Source organism: Bombyx mori, chromosome 4 (genome assembly GCF_030269925.1).
Source record: "Bombyx mori chromosome 4, ASM3026992v2".
NCBI classification, from domain to species: domain Eukaryota; kingdom Metazoa; phylum Arthropoda; class Insecta; order Lepidoptera; family Bombycidae; genus Bombyx; species Bombyx mori.
In genome coordinates this window covers 6,718,133-6,739,939 of record NC_085110.1, presented here as the reverse complement: position 1 = coordinate 6,739,939, position 21,807 = coordinate 6,718,133, and the positions used below count along the sequence as shown (strand labels likewise).

At 38.3% G+C, this 21,807-nt stretch overlaps 1 protein-coding gene across 4 annotated transcripts in view; it reads right to left on the bottom strand.

The window, feature by feature from the left end:
- Fatp (fatty acid transport protein) overlaps positions 1-21,807 on the bottom strand; it is a 51,715-nt gene that overhangs the window by 19,754 nt on the left and 10,154 nt on the right. For 2 of the 4 annotated variants that reach the window (XM_062677070.1, NM_001134255.1), the window contains 1 exon segment: positions 4,452-4,627. In XM_062677070.1, the coding sequence (XP_062533054.1) occupies positions 4,452-4,514 (63 nt within the window). In that variant the 5' untranslated portion in view covers positions 4,515-4,627. 4 annotated transcript variants of the gene reach the window in all.

Genomic DNA, 21,807 nt, shown 5'->3' with positions numbered 1-21,807 from the left:
TTATAAACTATTCAGGAACATTGTGTTTTCGAACCAACTTGAGCCGATTCGTTTTAATCATCACAAACGTACATCAGCCACTTTAGGTATTAGTTAGGTACTGTTTGCCGGTTTATAGTTCTGAAAAACTGTAAGCTATTCTAACTGAGCGTATTTATCTGAAATATTGCATTGCGCTGAAGGATTGTGAGTAAATCTTTTTAACATATTATATTATTATCTTAATAATAGTCTCGCTAAAACTCGAGAACGGCTGGACCGATTTGGCTAATTTTGGTCTTGAATTATTTGTGGAAGTCCAAAGAAGGTTTGAAAGGTAGATAAATATGAAAATGCTCGGAATTAAATAAAAATAACAATTTTGTTTTTCCTTTGATGTGTCCCCCGTCGGACGGATTCCTTTTGTTTGTTTTAAATTTATTTTATACAAAAGCTTAGGTCTTTTATTTATCGATTGAGGCACTCGAAGTCTGCCGGGTCAGCTAGTATTATTAGGTATATATATCTTCTGTGCGTGTGTTTGTCACTGAACTCCTCCTAAACGACTAAACCGATATGAACGATTTTTTTGTATGCGTTTGGGTGGCGCCCTGGATGGTTTAGATGCACAAATCAGCCCGGCAGATGGCGCGGCAGTCGGTATTTAGATTATTTATCTTTCAAAGAAATAAATTATACGGCAAAACAACGTTTGCCGGGTCACCTAGCCATCCTGTAGATATGTATCTATACTTAATATTATAAAGCTGAAGAGTTTGTTTGTTTGAACGCGCTAATCTCAGAAACTACTAGTCCGATTTGAAAAATTATTTCAGTGTTAGATAGCCCATTTATCGAGGAAGGCTATATATAGGCTATATAACATCACGCTAAGACCAATGCAGGCGGAGTACCAAAAGAATTTTTCAAATTCGGGTTTTTTCCCTTTTGAGAGCTTCCGCTGCGTGCGCTGCGAAAACGGTTAAAGTTTCGCTAAAATAATGTATCACAGAATTGTTCCCTTTTAAAAGATCTAAAAAAAATTGCACGACAGCATATGTCTATATTTTAAGGTTGGCTCCCTATAACGTTTTTTATGCTAACCAAATTTGTTCTGAAATAAAGCATTATTTGTGAACTATTCCACGCGGTCGAAGTCGCGGGCAACAGCTAGTGTAAATATATTTATACACTTTTACCTTTCGAACTGTGAACGACACATTACAAAATAAACAACACATTACAAAAATATAATTAGAAAACAAACGTATATGGGTAGTTTGTTCCTGATACACAAAAGATCGTTTAAAGGCGATCACCCAATAGACACAGTATTTATTATGGAAGAAAAAAATATCGAGATGTTGCCTTCTTTTAGTTTAGTTAGCTAACATTTGCCTTATTTTTTTTATTGCCCTTGGAGGCAGACGAGCATACGGCCCACCTGATGGTGAGTGGTTACCGTTGCCCATGGACTTCAGCAATGCCAGGGGCAGAGCCAAGCCGCTGCCTACCGCTTAAGAGAAGTGGTTTGCTGAATCTACTACCCACCCACTGCGACCACTAAGAAGATCCAGTGAGAAACTCAGTGGGTTGTGTCTATGTTCGAGCCCGTAAACCCCAATCGTAATACAGCAACATTTTACATTAAATGGAAAAATTAAGGTCTGCTTTTGCTGGGAAATCAACGGAAGATGGAAAAACAAACACGGTTAATAAAAATACCACACCCGAGAATTTCGGGCGTCTTATGGTAGACATACAGTAGTTTGAAATGCATATGAAATATATTTGAATATTAAACCATAAAACTCGTGAGCAATAACGCAATGAGAGAACCAGCTAAGCATTATTGTGCTTACTTTAATTATATATAATTAACTACGAATGTACCTCTATAATTAGCAGGCAAATTAAATGATGTAGATGTAGATATAAAAGATATCACTTGATATTTCCAGTGATCGCAATTTTACACTCAATGCACGATATGAGTACTCGTGTCGAGTGATACGGCTCGTGATTCAAATCTGACAGACTGATAGAATACGATGTAGGAATAAAATCGTATAACATACTCGTATATATAAAATTCGAATGGAATCAACGACCTTTCTCGTTTTTGTCGCAAAAAAACGATTTTTTCCCTACTCATTCGCTGGTAGACTAAGAGGCTATTCCATATACGCCCGGACGGATACATGTGTTCACGGGCTGGACCTGAGAGAATTTGCTAATACTAGCCCTAGCAAGAGCAGTACTTCACAATCCACCACCAGATTGGAATCGCGACCCACTAAAAAGATCCGGCGAGAAACTCAGTGGTCTAAACTTTAAAGAATAAGACAGCTATTATAACACAATTCAAACTTCGACCTCACGTCTCAAGGTTGGAGGCGGTATTTAAATCGTCGTGTACGAGTACTCAACTTACTACCAAGCAACATCCATGTACAATACTACAAAAAATTCTGACGTGCATGTATGTATGCTTATATCCGCTTTCCGACTAAATAATAATTATCTACGTAGGGTTAAAATGAAGTTTTTTTTCTACCTAAGCTGATGGTATAGGGAGACCATATCAGCGTCACCGGGCTAGTAGATGAGCTCACGGGGCTCAAACCTGACGCTGTTGCTAACACGAACACTAGCAAGAGTCGTGCTTCGCAGAATCTACCACCGGATCGGAATCGCGACCCACTGAAAAGATCCGGCGAGAAACTCAGTGGGCTGTGTCTGTGGGTTAATTTACTCGCCGAGCCCTTCCTCGCAAGCGACGGGTTCGACGAGAACGATGACCGGGATAAAATAAAGGCCGTATTGAGTCCACTATTTCTATCACCACTGTTCTTATTTCTGCTGCGAAGCCGTAATTTTGTTCCGGTTTGAAGGGTGTGGCAGACGTTGGACTGTAGAACAGAGACATAGAACTCAAATCTGAAAGTTGGTTGCGGAATTTGCTTTGATGATGTGTATGGACTCAGCTAACCATTTAACACGACTGAGCCGTGAGCTCGTTCACACAATTCGCAAGAAAGAGTTAGATGTCGTCAAAGTGTAAGAGAGCAGGATAAAAATTCGGTGTATTACAGACAAAGATCTTATAGATTTATTGGCTGATTGCAATACTGTAGTATTAAATTCATTTTTACTATGTATTTTAAGACCCCCTCCTACACTAACGGTACGACGTTCCTGCATTGATATCATTTATACTTTGTCAGGCTTTTCATTCAGAGATACACGAGAGCCAGCTCTACTTATAACCACCGCTACTATCGTTCATTATCTTATCGATAATAATAGTATTATTTACTTAAGTTAAGAGCAGCTATCCATATGACAATATAAACTGGGGATGGCTATAGTGACCTATAAATATAAGTATACACCTATCTATACATATATACACCTATAGTGACCTATAAATATCTATTGATCCATAAAAAGCAACAAAAATTATTTGTATTTTCGGCTACAAAAACCTGGTTTAAACTTGCTCCATTCATTAATCTTGTCATAGCATAAGGCCACACTTGATATTTTAAGCTTGCGTTGAACACTAAAGTTGACGTAAAGAATTTGTTTTTTCTTCGCGTTTCTCTGCATTGTGAACGTTCTTATGTACCTACAGATTATTATTCGGCTTAAGAATTACTGCCAAGCTACAACAATTTTTTGTTTAGCATAGCTGTGTGTATTGTGCAGCATTTAAATTATTCTTGGTTTTTTTTTTTTTTTAAAGACGTTTGGATAGTAAATGTCGTTGCTCGTTTATACTAACTAGTATTCGTCTAAAGATCGAAATTCGACAGTGGTATTTAACACCTAAACGCTTAGATTCTTGTTATCGATGTTAGAAGAAAAAAATCGAACTATTCCCAAAAAAAAATATGTTTTATTCACAGCACTAAAATTCGTCACCAGCTATAAAACAAAAAATTATCATAATGGAGAACAGAGGAAGTAGAAGCTCACTATATCATCTTTTCCTGTCTATATATTTAATATAAGCAGCAATTTAATATAAGAGAATATAATTTTAAGCGACCCACCATAAGACATGAGAATATCATTCCTGGCTGAGCCTTGCTCGCCCACCTGTCCTGGTGAAACTGGAGAGGCCTCCGGACCACCAGTAATACTTCAATCACAATAAAAAAAACAATTACAACATCATATTGTATAACTGCTACCCCACTTTTGACAATGGAACACTTGATTGCTTCACGGTAGAAATGTAGGCGCTGGTTACCATTCGATCTTACCTCCAGCTCACTGAGTTTTTCGCCGGATCTTCTCGGTGGGTCGCGTTTCCGATCCGGTGGTAGATTCTGTGAAGCACTGCTCTTGCTAGGGCCAGTGCTAGCAACACTCCGGATTGAGCCCCGTGAGCTTACCTACACGTCAAGGAGAAGCTGAAATAGCCTCTCAAGGCTATCAGCATAGGAGGAGGATAAAAATCTTACCTCTTTATGATTATTATTTGTGTTATTCATGTTGCTATCTACCGTCGTAACAACGTTCACCATTGTGACCTCTTGTTGCAGTTCAATAATTATTCTTCCAACTAATTATTCAAACAATTTCGTCCGGTCCAAGCTATCTGTTTCCAGTAGCCATCTCGTATTCTGCCAGACTTTATCTGAAACATGAGAAAAACAACGTTCATCATTTAATCATAATTAATTGTGATGCAAAAAAAAAAGCTATAACCCAGTAACTTAGTCAGTGAATGTTAATGATAAGAGTTTGTTTAGCTGTTAGAATATTTATGTGCATATGTATTTCCGACCGTGGCTGTCAAAGTGTAGGACAATGTTTGCCTAGCAACTAAAGAATGGGTACAGAGCGGCGTGAGTCTACGCAAGTACCTACTACAGTTAAGCAGAGGTATTCACGCCCCACGGTTATTCTATAAATAGCGGGCCCCATAAACCGCAATATGTGAACGTCATTTTTATTTTATTTTATTGCATATATGGGTGGCCGAGCTCACAGCCCACCTGGTGTTAGTTAAGTGGTTACCGGAGCCCGTATCTATAACGTAAATGCCGCCACCCACCTCGAGATATAAGTTCTAAGGTCTCAGTATAGTTACAACGGCTGCCCCGCCCTTCAAAGCGAAACGCATTACAGCACATGAATCCGAACTCAGTTGCATTGGAATGGCTACTACTCCACACTGAGCAGTAACATTTTAATGGTGGTAGGGCTTGTTGAGAGACCGTACAAGTAGGTACCACAATCCACTTTCTACCAACAATCGTGCGTTCCCTTTAACGCCGGAACAGCTTTGATACAATAGAACTGAGACTTCAATTACATGCTTCAAATGTAGTGGAAGCAATCCGTTGGTAATGTCTACGGTCTCCGTTGACCTTACTTGAACTCATCACTCTATACTGTAAAAAGTAAAAAAAAAATAACAAAATTTAAATACAAACCGACTTTGTATTCAAATTTCTTAAAAGCAATTAATTATTCAATACGTTATTTGTTCAAAGTTAACCTAAAAGATAAAAACAAATCGTCGCAGTACTCATTAGTGCTATCAACTTACAAACGAAAATATACATAAACCAGAAATTGTAATAAAGCAATATAATATAATATGATTTATTAAATAACTACAACACAGATTTTTTAGTTCTAATAAATTAAGTTTACTGGCGTACATTTCAAGGCACAAAAAATACGTAATGCGAAATTATAATAATTTTGGCATTTTTAGTGTTTATTGTCATATTTGACTTTATTTCTGATTAAGCTGTATTCATAGTAATATATGAATCGAATTATTCCGATAATGAATCTAAGATAAATAGGAGGATGAACACGTAACTGATTCCGTCTGGCCATGGGAGCTAAAGGATGAAAAACCAGTGTATTCGTATCCAATGTTGCGACTATGCCAAGATTCCCCGCAATGATACTAATTATTCTAAGAAATCTATCTTCTAAATCTAATTTTTTTTTTATTGCTAGGTGAGTGGACGAGCTCACAGCCCACCTGGTGTTAAGTGATACAAGAGCCCATAGACATTTACGACGTAAATGCGCCACCCACCTTGAGATATAAGTTCTAAGGTCTCAAGTATAGTTACAACGGCTGCCCCACCCTTCAAACCGAAACGCATTACTGCTTCACGGCAGAAATAGGCAGGGTGGTGGTACCCACCCGCGCGGACTCACAAGAGGTCCTACCACCAGTAATTACGCAAATTATAAATTAATATGTGTTTTAAAGCATAGTTTAGGGGGGAGCAGGCCCGCTCTACAATACGATTGAGCCTTAGACCCCACGTTTCAAGGTCAACAATAGCTTTCGACACACTTAACATACACATAACACTTAGTCCGTTAGGCACTGTTTGGTCGTCTATTTAGCTAGTGCAATAAAATAAAAATGTAAGTCGCATGAATAAATTATAGTACTAATAAACAATACAACAGCATTGGTTTCTGCGTATAAAAAAACATGTTTAATGTCTCTGACGTGTTCAGCATTTAGGTATACGACTTCAAAACATATTAGCATGATAAGTTCGAAGAAGAATGTATTTTTGTTTTTTTTACAGCTGATACTACGGAAGCGACAGCGAAAGGATTTTACATACTAACTAAATAAGAACAACAAACGGTAGACTAAATCATTTAGAAGAAGAACCTTAGGTTTCTGTGAAATCTAGACATGATAAGATACCAATGAGGCATGTGTGCAACCTAACCCATGCATCAGCCCGCTGAGTTTCTCGCCGGTTCTTCTCAGTGGGTCGCGATTCCGATCCGGTAGTAGATTCATTCGCGAAGCAGCTACTCTTGAGCTGTTAGGTCTCCTTCGGAGGCGCTCGAGCTGTTGTTAGCAAATCCCACCCCTCTTGGCTGTGCCTTTGCTCGCCCACCTGTCCTGGTGAAGCTGGAAAGGCCTCCGGGCCACAAGTAATCTTTCAATCATAAAAAAAAAACCAATGAGGCAACTTTTTTGGTTGGAAGCTATGTAGGTATATGTACTTGCTGATGTGCTAATTTGTATCACAGGCTTGCGTCACGTGTGTTCATGTGCGCTGCAAAAAGGTTTACTGATTTGACCGTGAGCAATACAGCGCAGAGATCGCAGACGTCAGATTGCAAAAACCATCTTTTTTTTATTACTCTTTTGGAATGATGTTTTTCCTTCTTGATTCTTCTTATATTATATTCCTGTATTTTTATTAAATACAACTGATGTTAAACGGTTACCGGAATTCTTATACATCAAAATCTGAATGCCGCTAACATATCTTCAGATATGAGATCTAAATTTCAACTGTATAGTTAAAACGGCTATCCCAACCTTCAAGCCGGAGTGCATGAATTTTGCGGCAGAAATAGTCTAAGGCGGTGGTACTTAATCGTGCGGGCTACAACACTCACTAGCACTATTTAAATATACTTTTATTTTGGTTCTCGGAATATTTTGCGTTACCAACGAGACAGACAAAAATTCAAAACTAAGCATATGGGCATTATCATGTACTAGACTAGTGGTGTGTAAAGCATTTTAAAAATGAAATTAATGAATCTTTATTCAGTCTAATTCAATTGCATCAAGCTATGCCTGGTTTCCTTATGTAGGTTAAGAATCAAACAAGTTCTACCAGCAGAGTCCCACAAGTTATGATTCTTTGCCTCATTTGTAGGATACCAAGTGTAAGGTATGGAAAATAATCTTACTCCATGCTATTGATTAATAAACTATGTGATTTCTTACTATGTTATTTTCATCCAATAACATCAATAGTAGGTTTTGAAGTCGTCGTGGCCCAAAGGATAAGACGTCCGGTGCATTTATATCTAGCGACGCACCGTTGATCACATCCCGCAGGCGGGTACCAATTTTTCTGATGAAATACGTACTTAACAAATGTTCACGATTGACTTCCACGGTGAAGGAATAACATCGTGCAATAAAAAGCAAACGCACAAAATTATAATTTGCATAATTACTGGTGGTATGACCTCTTAAGTCCGCACGGGAGGTACCACCGCCCTGCCTATTTCTGTCGTGAAGCAGTAATGCGTTTCGGTTTGTAGGGTGGGGCACCCGTTGTAGATATCTATGGGCTCCAGTAACCACTTAACACCAGGTGGGCTGTGAGCTCGTCCATCCATCTAAGCAATAAAAAAATTTAAAAAAAAAACCATCCAACTGACAGTAAAAACCACTCACGCACCCACAGCGGCGAGATAAAGACGCTTTGAGGAGAGATAGACAATATTGGCAGAAAAATTTACGTCCTCGTAACATAGGTGGTATTTCTATGGCTAATAACTTAAGAAGTACTGTGAATATTGAGATAACTGTTTGAACAATCTATGCCAAATTGGACTTTAAGTCTATTGACTTAAACAGACACAGCCAAAAATTGAGATAGACATTATTGATTGTTAACTGTCGATATGCTTAATAACAGTACATTTAAAAAAGTCAAATCACAGAATTCGCTATAAAATGTAAAAAATCGAGGTCTTTCCTTTCAGCTTCAATAAAATACATTAAAAAATTTTCGACGAATCATCTTTTGCGGCGGATTAATTTGAAAATAATTTTTTTTTCAAAACAAATGCACGACGAGCACTCCTAAATTCAAAATAAAAATTAAGTACATAGGTACTAATATCAAATGTTTGGACCGGTGTAGTTGTATCAAGTGTTCTTCTGTATTTATATTTAAATATATTTATTGTTTCATTGCTATATTCAGCTGGCGTTCATTTTATACACGGCCCCCAAATATCATGTGAACATTACTCCTTACCATGTGGCATAAGAGTTCCCATACCCGCCACCCACCCTGACACATGAATTTTAAAGTGTCAGTTTTTACAACACAAAGTGAACTTTCAAACCAAAACGGATTACTGCTTCACGGCAGAAATATGCAGGATGGTGCAATCTACCCATGAGGAATCACAAGATATTCTACCACCAGTAATTACGCAAATTAATATGTTTGCGGTTTTTATTACACGATGTTATATTCCTTCACCGTGGAAGTCAATCGTGACCTCAAGAAATATGCATGTTTTCTACTACAAAGAGAAAATCTGAGTTTTTTTTTTCTGTGCCAAATTTCCAACTTGTAGGTACCTCCAATATGAGGATATATGGTATAATGCTCAACGGGAGATTCCAGCTGTCCTCCTGGAACATTCCTTAGTGACCTTTAACGACACACAAGAGGTGATGGAGTGGCTGTTTTAGTTCAATAATATGCATATCAAAAACTCAGAAGATACAACATAGATTTAACAGGTTAAGGACCGGAGCGGTCCCTGTGGGTGGATACTGTTACTTTGCCAAAACAAAATTACCTTTGAGACCGCCGCAACTCACCTGCCTAGAATACCCCTGACCGCAACTTTTCTATTGAATATGTAAGAAACGCAGACCGCCATGGCTCATGTAAGCTAGTCACTATAACATATTGAAGGGAGTCCTCCTTCAATATGTTATAGCTAAGGTTATAGCTACTAGCTTTCGACAATATAATTGCATAATCAAAAAACTAAAAGTAGGAATAGCTTTATTTGAGTAACTAATTCTTTATCCATATACATTTAATAACTTTTGGCAAAAAACGCTAAAAAATCTCGATTCTTACCCTGTTAAAAAATAAACAATTTAAAACCTGACCTGCATTGATTAGAATATTATAATTTTTGGAATCTGCTAATTTATGTGTGTTTTAATGTATCCGATATCGCATCAAAACCGTCTTTCATGTTACGTTTGATAATCGCCAAAACAGGAAATATCGTCTCAATATTATATTAAAAGTCATCCTTTACAACATACAGGCTTCGCTCAATGCGAGCAACACAATCCCGGAATTGGCTTCACTAAGTCGTTCACAAAGATAAACAATACCTGTTACTATATATTAATTAATGTTACGCTTATGTTTTTTTTTTCATCTTTTTTTTCGTGTAACGAAGCCATAAACTTAACAAATAGACATTAATTAAAATGTTAATACGTATTTATAAGCGGCATTTGAGATATGAATTTGAAAATTTATATTTGAACAGAAAAAAACACAATAGAATATACATACATACATATTTAAATACGGACAGCTGTTAACTAATCCTTTTGTTTCCTATTTCGCTTGGCTAATAAAATTGTATGATTAATTCCTTTGTTTCTACACAGGACAAGTAACTATAGAATGTCGATATTTTTATAAAACCAACGGTTATTTTTCTGGGAAATATTTATCAACTAAGTAAGATATACCTACAGTAAGCTTGCGTAAGCGTAAAGTTCAGCCAAGAGGTGACTAATTAAATGAATTTTATATAGTTCTACGTGTTTTAAATGAAAAACTGTGATAGCATCTATATGACTATACGAATAATCCTTTCTTTAAAATATACGGGAACAAGTTTCTCGCTGAGCACCTCAGAGTTGTAATACGTGATGTCTGCTATAAAACCGTGAGAAAATTTTATTGTTATATTTATATTTTCATAGTATATGAGCACAAAAATAAAGTGCATTCATAAAACAAATATGATCATAATATGTAGTAGTCATCAAATAAATTAAATAAGTATATCAAATATCTAATTTGACTTAAAGTTAACAGATAGTGGTAGGACCTCTTGTGAGTCCGCGCGAGTGGGTACCACCACCCTGCCTATTTCTGCCGTGAAGCAGTAATGCGTTTCGGTTTGAAGGGTGGGGCAGCCGTTGTAACTATACTTGAGACCTTAGAACTTGTATCTCAAGGTGGGTGGCGCATTTACGTTGTGGATGTCTATGGGCTCCAGTAACCACTTAACACCAGGTGGGCTGTAAGCTCGTCCACCCATCTAAGCAATAAAAAAAAACAAAAAAAGATAGGAAATATGACATCTCATTCATATGAGATCATCTACAGTACGAGTAACGGTTGACATTTGAAATAAATTATATCAAAGCGGAAAATCAAAACACAACGAGATACGAGAACAGTTTCGAATGTAAGATTTGCATAAAATATGTTTGAACATATGAATGCATATGAATTTGCATGACTGCGTTGCATAACCTTAACCTTATAAACATTATCTTGATGAAAATAACAATGAAATCAATATCGAATAACGCATCAAAAACAATTGTTTTAGATGATAAATTTGCAGTCGAGGATACAACTGACATCGAAAAAACATAACGTAAAATTCATTGTGTGGACTTTACATCAAAACAGCGACATATCCGTGCAAAAATGAAAAAAAAAGATCAAAAACGTGAATAGAATTTAAATGCCAAAATAATATTGAGCGTGCTAAATCAATTATCAGGAAGCAGACTTAAAATAAATTCCGGGTTAAGTATTTGCTTATTAGGTAGGTGTTAATTAAATCTAAGTATAAATAAACTAGATATTTCTTATGAATTATACTTATACAGTTTTAGTTTTCATGAAATAATCTGTACTAGAGGTCCCGCAGTAGTCGAAATTCGACTATAATTAATTGGAATTGTAAGTTTGTACACTATTATGATTGTATTTCATACTTCTATAATCACAAATTTCGCCAAGACTACACTATAAAAAATATCAACAACAATATTTAACTATTCTCAATTTGACAACAGACATCAAGAACAAAAGTTTGACAATAAATAGTATGCATGCGTGTGTGCGTCAAATACATGGTATGTAGTGTATGTAATGTTTTCTTTATTGATTTAATGTATCTTTTATGTATTATTTAAAAAGATATTAACATTGTGCACTTCTTCTCTATATTCTATATGAGTGTGGAAAATTTCATACTCCTCCGTCCGCGCTATTTTCGTAAAAAGGGATACAAAGTTTTTGCTTCACGTATTAATATATAGATTTTGCAGTTCATGTTGATACCACCATTATTTTCTTTTTTAACTATAAATCATATTAATAGATTCCTTTCAAATTTGAGGTGAAAATGTTAGATGACAGAATAAGTTTGGTTAATGATATCACTATCGTTAAAGTAGGCCCGCGAGAAGGATACGAACAATTTGTTCCCATTAGACATGATCCACTGTTTTCATTTCTAAACTATGAAACACTACGTCATATTCATAATCAAGGTGTGTGGCGCATTTACGTTGTAGATGTCTATGGGCTCCAGTAACCACTTAACACCAGGTGGGCTGTGAGCTCGTCCACACATCCAAGCAATAAAAAAAAAATTGCAAGAAATTTCGATTAAGAATATATTACCGATATCTTACATATATAAATACTGAACAAAATGAAAACGAAAACACGTCATCTATTATTAAATTTTGCTTATTAGTCTAGAAGTCTAGTTTTATGAGTCCAGTTATGGAGACTGGTTTATTTCAGACGAGCGACAAAATGTAAAATTGTGACTCTAACCTCAAATCTCAAGTTGGATTGCTGGTGTTCACGTTGTGATATCTATCGGCTCCAGTACCCATTTAACGTCAGATAGGTCTTAATCTCTTCGTCTATGGATAAATGTAACAAATAAATAAATATAAAATGTGTAGTATATAAATAAAAAACACACCTAAATAGCAAACCGAATCGAATATATACTGATATTAGAGCACAATTATAAAAGTAATATGTTGGCATCACTCCTTGATGAGTGCGCAAATTTTTCAATTAATTGGACATCTGATAATCGGTGAAACCGACGTCCAAAGATTCCGTTACATACATACAAATAAACATACCGAGCTAATAAGAACGTGTCAAAAAGACAGGCTCGCGGTGTTGCTAATATTTGAAAACTAACAATTCAATTTGCTTACGATTGGCTACTGGTTTAAAGAACTCGCGGTAAGCGTCACCAATCTGCCCATTTCTACCGGAAAATCATGCTTCAGGTTTGAGGAGTGCGGTAGCTTTTACTCCAATACCCGAAAATAAATTTTATTTCTAAAAAAATACAAACAATATGGCTCTACAACGTGAAAAAGCATTTTATTTATATTTTACACATTTTATTTACAATACATATTATGGATACATCAACCACAGGGCACCGAACTATAATCTCGCCCTATCATGACGTGGGGTTAATATTGAATGCCATGCTTGTAAAACAATTAAAAAAAATGCTTGGATATCTATATGAGCTCACAGCCCACGTGATAACCTTAAGAGGCTATGTCAGCGTAACCGGGCGAGTAGGTGAGCTCACGGGGCTCAAACCGGGAGTGTTACTAACACTGGCCCTAGCAAGAGCAGTGCTTCGCAAAGTCTACCACAGGATCGGAAACGCGACCCACTGAGAAAATCCGGTGAGAAACTTAGTGGGCTGTATCTATGGCTTAGGTTACTCGTCGAGCCCTCCGTCGCAAGCGACGAGTTCGGCGAGGGCGGTGACCGGTGCCTGAGGTACCTAAAAGAACTGTTATTGGATCGGGTAGATCCGTAATGACGGGGCGACGTCGACTGTTTACCATCAGGTATGTAATTTCCGGCGGCCACGACAAGAGGTTTTCGTGTCGTGCCGCTTTCTCAAAGTGGCGCATTGATGCCGACTGTAAATACGTACTGACTGAGTCAAGCTCCAGGTCATCGTCTAGTATTATTTCATAGAAGATTATAATATTATTATTTTATTAATTTAATGTCAAACATTAAGGCATTCAAAAATTGTCACATTTTTCGGGATAACAAGAATGATATCAAATTTCACAATTCAAACCACGTAAGGTTATTCTAATGGGACATGTTGTACTGAGTACCCATATTACGAGCTAACTCAAATACGATCATGTTTATCTTGCGTTACTTGAATCAATATAGATTTAAATTTGTTAAAGTAAATTAAGCCGAACGGGTGTCATTACTCGGTAGAAAAACGGCCTTAACGAATTTGATTTTTTATAATAGCAAAAGTTGTTTAAAATTATCACTAACGCAATTGAAGTCGTCGTGGCCTAACGGATAAGACATCCGGTGCATTCGTGTTGAGCGATGCACCGATGTTCGAATCTCAGGCGGGTACCAATTATTTCTAATGAAATACGTACTCAACAAATGTTCACGATTGACTTCCACGGTGAAGGAATAACATCATGTAATAAAAATGAAACCCGCAAAATTATAATTTGCGTAATTACTGGTGGTAGGACCTCTTGTGAGTCCGCGCTAGTGGGTACCACCGCCCTGCCTATTTCTGCCGTGAAAGCAGTAATGCGTTTCGGTTTGAAGGGTGGGGCAGCCGTTGTAACTATACTGAGACCTTAGAACTTATATCTCAAGGTGGGTGGCGCATTTACGTTGTGGATGTCTATGGGCTCCAGTAACCACTTAACACCAGGTGGGCTGTGTGAGCTCGTCCAACAATTTAAGAAAAAGAAAAAAAAACGCGACTTCGATTTGTTTGTGCGCTAAACGATGCGGTGGAGGCGGAAACTTCTTAGATAGTGGAAAGCTATTCAAGATTGCGCTCCGTCTGAGCACTATAGACCTGGCATTGCTTAGGAACGTAACTCTGCGCTTACGTTCCATCGAAGCACTGTCAGAGCTCGACTCAGACCACCGACCTGTCCTTATGCAGCTCGGTCGCCCTCACAACCCAGCCACTGTTACGAGGACCATGGTGGATTGGAATAAGCTGGGCACGTGCCTAGCCGAAGCCGCTCCGCCAATCTTCCCTTACGGCCCGGATTCGAATCTATCCCCCGAGGACACCGTCGAATCCATAAACATCATTACCGATCACATCTCTTCCGCGATCATTAGATCTTCAAAAGAAGTCGATGTGGAGGACAGCTTCCACCGCATCAGACTGTCCTCCGAACTTAGGAATCTCTTAAGAGTTAGGAACGCGGCAATCCGGGCCTACGATCGTCTTCCCACGCATTCAAACCGGATTCGGATGCGTCGTCTACAACGCGAAGTCCACTCCCGCCTAAGTGACGCGCGTAACGATAATTGGCATAGTTATTTAGAACAACTCGCGCCCTCCCACCAAGCATACTGGCGACTAGCTAGGACTCTCAAATCCGAAACTACCGCTACTATGCCTCCCCTCGTACGCCCTTCAGGCCAACCACCGGCATTCGATGACGATGACAAGGCTGAGCTGCTGGCCGATGCACTGCAAGAGCAGTGCACCACCAGCACTCAACACGCGGACCCCGAACACACCGAGTTAGTCGACAGGGAGGTCGAGCGCAGAGCTTCCCTGCCGCCCTCGGACGCGTTACCCCCCATTACCACTGACGAAGTTAGAGACGCGATCCACAACCTCCAACCTAGGAAGGCACCCGGCTCCGACGGCATCCGCAACCGCGCGCTAAAACTCTTGCCAGTCCAACTGATAGCAATGTTGGCTACAATTTTAAATGCCGCTATGACGCACTGCATCTTTCCCGCGGTGTGGAAAGAAGCGGACGTTATCGGTATACATAAGCCGGGCAAACCGACAAACGAAACTTCTAGTTACCGTCCGATTAGTCTCCTCCCGACGATAGGAAAAATTTACGAACGGCTCCTTAGGAAACGCCTCTGGGAATTTGTTACCGCGAACAAAATTCTCATAGACGAACAGTTCGGATTCCGCTCTAAACACTCGTGCGTACAACAAGTGCACCGCCTCACGGAGCACATCCTGATAGGACTAAATAGGCGTCAACAAATCCCGACCGGCGCCCTCTTCTTCGACATCGCGAAGGCGTTCGACAAAGTCTGGCACAACGGTTTAATTTACAAACTGTACAACATGGGAGTGCCAGACAGACTCGTGCTCATCATACGAGACTTCTTGTCGAACCGTTCGTTTCGATATCGAGTAGAGGGAACTCGTTCTCGTCCCCGTCAACTGACTGCCGGAGTCCCGCAAGGCTCCGCGCTCTCCCCGTTATTATTTAGTTTCTATATCAATGATATACCCCGGTCTCCGGAGACCCATCTAGCGCTCTTCGCCGATGACACGGCTATCTACTACTCGTGTAGGAAGATGTCGCTGCTTCATTGGCGACTCCAGATCGCAGTAGCCACCATGGGACAGTGGTTCCGGAAGTGGCGCATCGACATCAACCCCACGAAAAGCACAGCGGTGCTCTTCAAAAGGGGTCGCCCTCCGAATACCACTTCGAGCATCCCACTCCCTAATAGGCGCGCAAACACCTCCGCCGTTAGCCCCGTCACTCTCTTTGGCCAGCCCATACCGTGGGCCTCGCAGGTCAAATACCTAGGCGTCACCCTCGACAGAGGGATGACATTCCGTCCCCATATTAAAACGGTACGCGACCGTGCCGCCTTCATATTAGGACGTCTCTACCCTATGCTTTGCAAGCGAAGCAAACTGTCCCTCCGTAATAAGGTAACTCTCTACAAAACTTGCATACGCCCCGTTATGACGTATGCAAGCGTAGTGTTCGCTCACGCAGCCCGCACCAACTTGAAGCCCCTTCAGGTTATTCAATCCCGATTCTGCAGGATAGCCGTCGGAGCACCATGGTTCCTGAGGAACGTGGATCTCCACGATGACCTGGAGCTTGACTCTGTCAGTAAGTATCTACAGTCGGCATCGCTGCGCCATTTTGAGAAGGCGGCACGACATGAGAACCCTCTCATCGTAGCCGCTGGAAATTACATACCCGACCCAGTAGACCGAATGGTAAGCCGTCGACGTCGCCCAAAGCACGTCATTACGGATCCTCCTGATCCATTAACGGTGCTCTTAGGCACCACAAGCACCGGTCACCGTCCTCGTCGAACCCGTCGCTTGCGACGAAGGGCTCGACGAGCGAACTAACCCATAGACACAGCCCACTGAGTTTCTCGCCGGATCTTCTCAGTGGGTCGCGTTTCCGATTCGGTGGTAGATTCTGCGAAGCACTGCTCTTGCTAGGGTCAGTGTTAGCAACTCTCCGGTTGAGCCCCGCGAGCTCACCTACAAACGTTAGGGTGAAGCTGAAATAGCCTCTCAAGGCTATCAGCATAGGTAGGAAAAAAAATAATTCAAGATTGTGGGCGGATCAACAATTCAGCTTTAAGTTGTGGAAAGCGAGAGTGTGACATCACAAAGGTGAAATGGGTGAAATACCCTCTTACTAATGATGTTCGCTTGTAATTATCAGACTTACAGCGCTGTCCAATATTGATAATTTCGGTCCAAATATTGGTTCGTGTCAGTTGAATAAACATTCTTGATCCATTAACTTTGATTGGTTAGATAGTAACTGTTTGCATAATGTTCCACGCAGCTATGTTTTCAAAACAACCGCGATCACGATCGAAACCTTTCTAAGTAAACACTTACTAACTATACAGGGTGTGCAGAGAGCGTTTCCGAAGGTGAAACGAAAAATTTATTTTCTACCGGAACGGAAAATGAACACATTTTTAACTCATAAAAAAGGAGCATAAAATACAGGCCGTTTTTATTATGTTCAAATTTAACGAAGCCCGGATCCGAACAATAAACGTGAGATTAAGCCCTAAAAATAATTTTAATTATACTACACAATAAGAACGCTCTCTCGAAGTGTTTGATAGACGTGGGAATATTATCGATTTTCAATTACTTAACTTTTCTTCAAAGTTCAATACTCATCTGTTGTTTATCCGTGACACATAAATAACTGTCGATGGACAAAGGCTTCGTCTTTGAGTGGAAACGCGGTCCGCATACGAATCAAGCAAAGTTTACCTAATGTGACTAAGTAATATTTCATTTCGCCAAGCATCTAATACATAAGGTCAACAACACACGATGTAATGATTTTTAATCGCACTTATTTATTTGAAGTCTTTGTTTAATGATATTTTAGGAGAGAGAAAATACCACGAATTGCGTACCTGTGTTGGGTCTTGTAAATCCATATACTTCATAATATTTTTTACAAGCTCGATGTAATTATCAACTAAACATAAATAGTATAATCTGTATATTTATATATACGTATATTTGTATATTTATATAATCTATAGTATAATCTGTAACTGCGCCTTGAATCACAAGATTCTTAATATACAATTCCGGTCATCTCAAGTCAAGTACCTAAGCTGACTTTCTTCCAGCCCATCCAACTTCCCTTATGATGCGTTATGATACGAATAAATTTACTACAACGTTTTGTTGTTTAAGCTTTATCGAATTCCTTTTGTAGGTAACTGTTATTGATTTTTTTTATTTTTTTTAACCGAGCTCAACGTCGCCCAAGCCGACAAAAAATATCTGGGTCACAATTATTAAACAACGATTGCGCTATGAAATCAAACTTGCTTTTCTATCATTATTTCTTCCAGTATAACCCTAGAAGAAACTGTGATATTATTAAACAAATAAAGGTGGGTTTTCTTTGGTCGTTTAGTACGATTATAAATAATAGTTCATCATCATCGATTAAAAGCGTGAAAAGCTAAAAAAGAGGCAATGCAGACCATTGTTATATCAATTACTGGCTAATAAAAATGGTTTAAATTAGTATTTTGTTTTCGATTCTAGTTCTAGTGTTGTACGGCATCAAGATGTCGTCATTTTTACATTTCTTTTAGAGATATATGATCTTCTAAATTTATTATATTACTAATAATAATAACTTCTTATTTAATAACAAATCGCGCACGGTCATCCGGCCTCAATTTAGGATTCCCTGTGTTATACCCATAACAGCAGACTCATAATCAGCAGACTGATAAACATATATATTTAAATATGTACATATATAGTATATAATAAACACACTACTTGTGGAGCTCCGAAAAGAGTTTGATTTGCAACTTAACCTGAACTTCAGCCCGTTGAGTTTCTCGCTGGATCTTCGCGGATCGCGATTCCGATCCGGTAGTGGATTCATTCGTGAAGCAGCTACTCTTGAGCTGTTAGGTCTTCCTTGGAGGCGCTTGGGTAGCTGTTATGAAATCCCGCCCCTTCTGTCTGAGCTCTTGCTCGCCCACCTGTCCTTGTGAAACTGAAAGGCCTCCGGGCCACCAGTAATCCATCAATCACAAAATGAAAACCACCCAGACAAAGAGAAAATAAGTCCTGGTCATCACACATTGTTTCACCTATATGGGAATCGAACTCACGAACTTCGGCGTAACAATCAAACTACTGCACCACCGAGCCAGTTAAAATTCATATATACATATAAATGAAATTGGAGTGTCTGTTTGTAATTTAAAAATAACCGCTTTTTACTACATGCATATGAATATATATACGGTACATACACCAAAATAACATTTTTTACAATTTCTGTCTGTCTGCCTGTTTGTTCCGGCTAATCTCTGGAGCGGCTGGACCGTTTTTGACGAGACTTTCACTGATAGGTAGCTGATGATATAAGTAGTAACTTTTTTAGACTAGCTTTGCCCCGCGGCGTCACCCGCGGTACGACAATAACTGCGGTTAACATCACGGAACTCAGCTGTCAATAATAAAATTGAATGTTTCCGAAGCGAAGCGAGGGCGGGTCGCTAGTTATAGAATAAAATCATTAAAGTAATGCTGTTCATTATCCAATAAACATTTTACATATAATAAAAGATTCACGCAAAATTATTATCAAGAAAAAATTTGTCTGCTTGTTTACAATAGAAATCGACCAACATTATCTCTGTTGATTTGTGCTTTTAGAGATTGTGTGCCTTGTAGAAGTCGACTGTGAGAATGATTTCTCGTTTAAGGAAGCATGAGTAGTTAAGTACTGATTATAAAATTGCGTTACAAAGCGAGCTGCGACCTCACTGAGGTATCTTTCACTTTCACACAAGTCAGTTACAATAAGTACATACCGATACTTATGTGAAAGTGAAAGAGAAAGAAAGAGTCATGCTGTTACGTCATAGATTATTACCGATCTTTGTTAATAACGAAAATTGCGCGGACGGAGGAGTATGAAATTTCCCACACTTATAGAGAACATAGAGAAGAAGTGCACAATGCTAATATTTTTTTAAAATAATTCATAAAAGATACATTAAATCAATAAAGAAAACATTACACACACTACATACTATGTATTTGACGCACACACGCATGCATACTATTTATTGTCAAACTTTTGCTCTTGATGTCTGTTGTCAAATTGAGAATAGAATATGGTTTGCCTTTGTTAATATTTTTTATAGTGCAGTCTTGGCGAAATTTGTGATTATAGAAGTATAAAATACAATCATAATAGTGTACAAACTTACAATTCCAATAAATTATAGCCGAATTTCGACTACTGCGGGACCTCTAGTACATATAATAGAAGATACATTCTGCTAATTCGTGTGCATAAATTATATCGTACTGCATTAATTCGGAATGTTAGATTTCCACATTTTTATTAGACCTAGACACAATGATCTTGACCATTAAAATTCGATTGATATAAATGGTTACAATATTTATTATTTAATATTTTAATGTGCCAAATTATTTATATAAGAATTAAAAACTAATTCTAAAAATTATTCGTAAAACTAAAAATAATATAAATTAAAAAATAAAAACTAGGTTCTAGTGTTCTATCAAAGCTTGAAAATTGGTTCCAATAATCCTATTTGAATTCGGACGGCATATTATTTTGTATTATTAATAATAATACAAGTAATATGTGTAATATAATATATATATATTTAATGTAATATCCAAAATTTATTTTTAGTTTTACGAATAATTTTTAGAATTAGTTTTTAATATATGATAAGCATTTCACACCAAACAGCAGGTAGGTAGCGGCTTGGCTCTACCCATGGCATTGCTGAAGTCCATGGGAGACGGTAACCATTCACCATCAGGTGGGCCGTATGCTCGTCTCCTACAAGAGCAATAAAAAAAACAGGCGTAAGGATGTGTCCCCCGTCGGACGGATTCCTTTTGTTTGTTTTAAGTATATTTTATACATAAGTCTTTTATTTATCGATTGAGGCACTACGAAGTCTGCCGGGTCAGCTAGTTACATAATAAATGTAATCGTAATCAAAGGAGTTAATTAGATAACTCCGTACTGATAATTTGTATTTAAAAAAGGCTGGATAGTTGTTATAGTAAATAGCATTTTTCATTGTTTAATTCTATACATGACTGACTCAGTAGAGTAACAGTTAGCGCCTTTGACTGTGGCGCCGAGGCTCGTGACTTCGATTCCCACATCGGGCAAACATTGTGAGATGAAAAGGTTTGTTTGCTAATGTCTGGGTCTTTATTGTCTGTATATGTGTATATATTTAAAGGTATGTTTGTCAGTCACTGGTACCCATAACACAGGGAATCCTAAATAGGGGTTGGACGACAGTGCGTGATTTGTTTAAAAAATATATCCAAAGAATGATTTCTATTAATTGATGATTATTGATAGCTGACCCACTGAGTTTCTCGCCGGATCATCTCAGTGAGTCGTGATTCCGATTCGCGCACTGCTTTTTTTAGTTGTAGCAAATTCTCTCAGGTAAAGCCCGTGAGCTCACCTGCCCATCGGCAACTAGCTAAATTAGCTCCCTAGGTTACCAGCGATTGGTTAAAAATATAACCTACAAATATTATAAATGCGAAAGATGATATGAAAGTATGATGATGGATCGATATGTTAGCTAGACGCAAAAACTACTGGAATAATAATGAATCTACAAAGTTATTGTTATTGAATATTCTGCGTTCAAAATTTTATAATAATTCGATGTACCCACGATAGTTCGTCTGCAAATTGTTTCAATAAATTAATGTTTTGAATACAATCAGCGTTGGTCGCAGCGGAGTGTGACCTTATTCATTCGTATGTATGTATAATATTGTATATTATTATATCATTTCATAAATTATATAATTTCAATATTATATAAATAAGTAAATAATAACTAAATAATATATTTATAT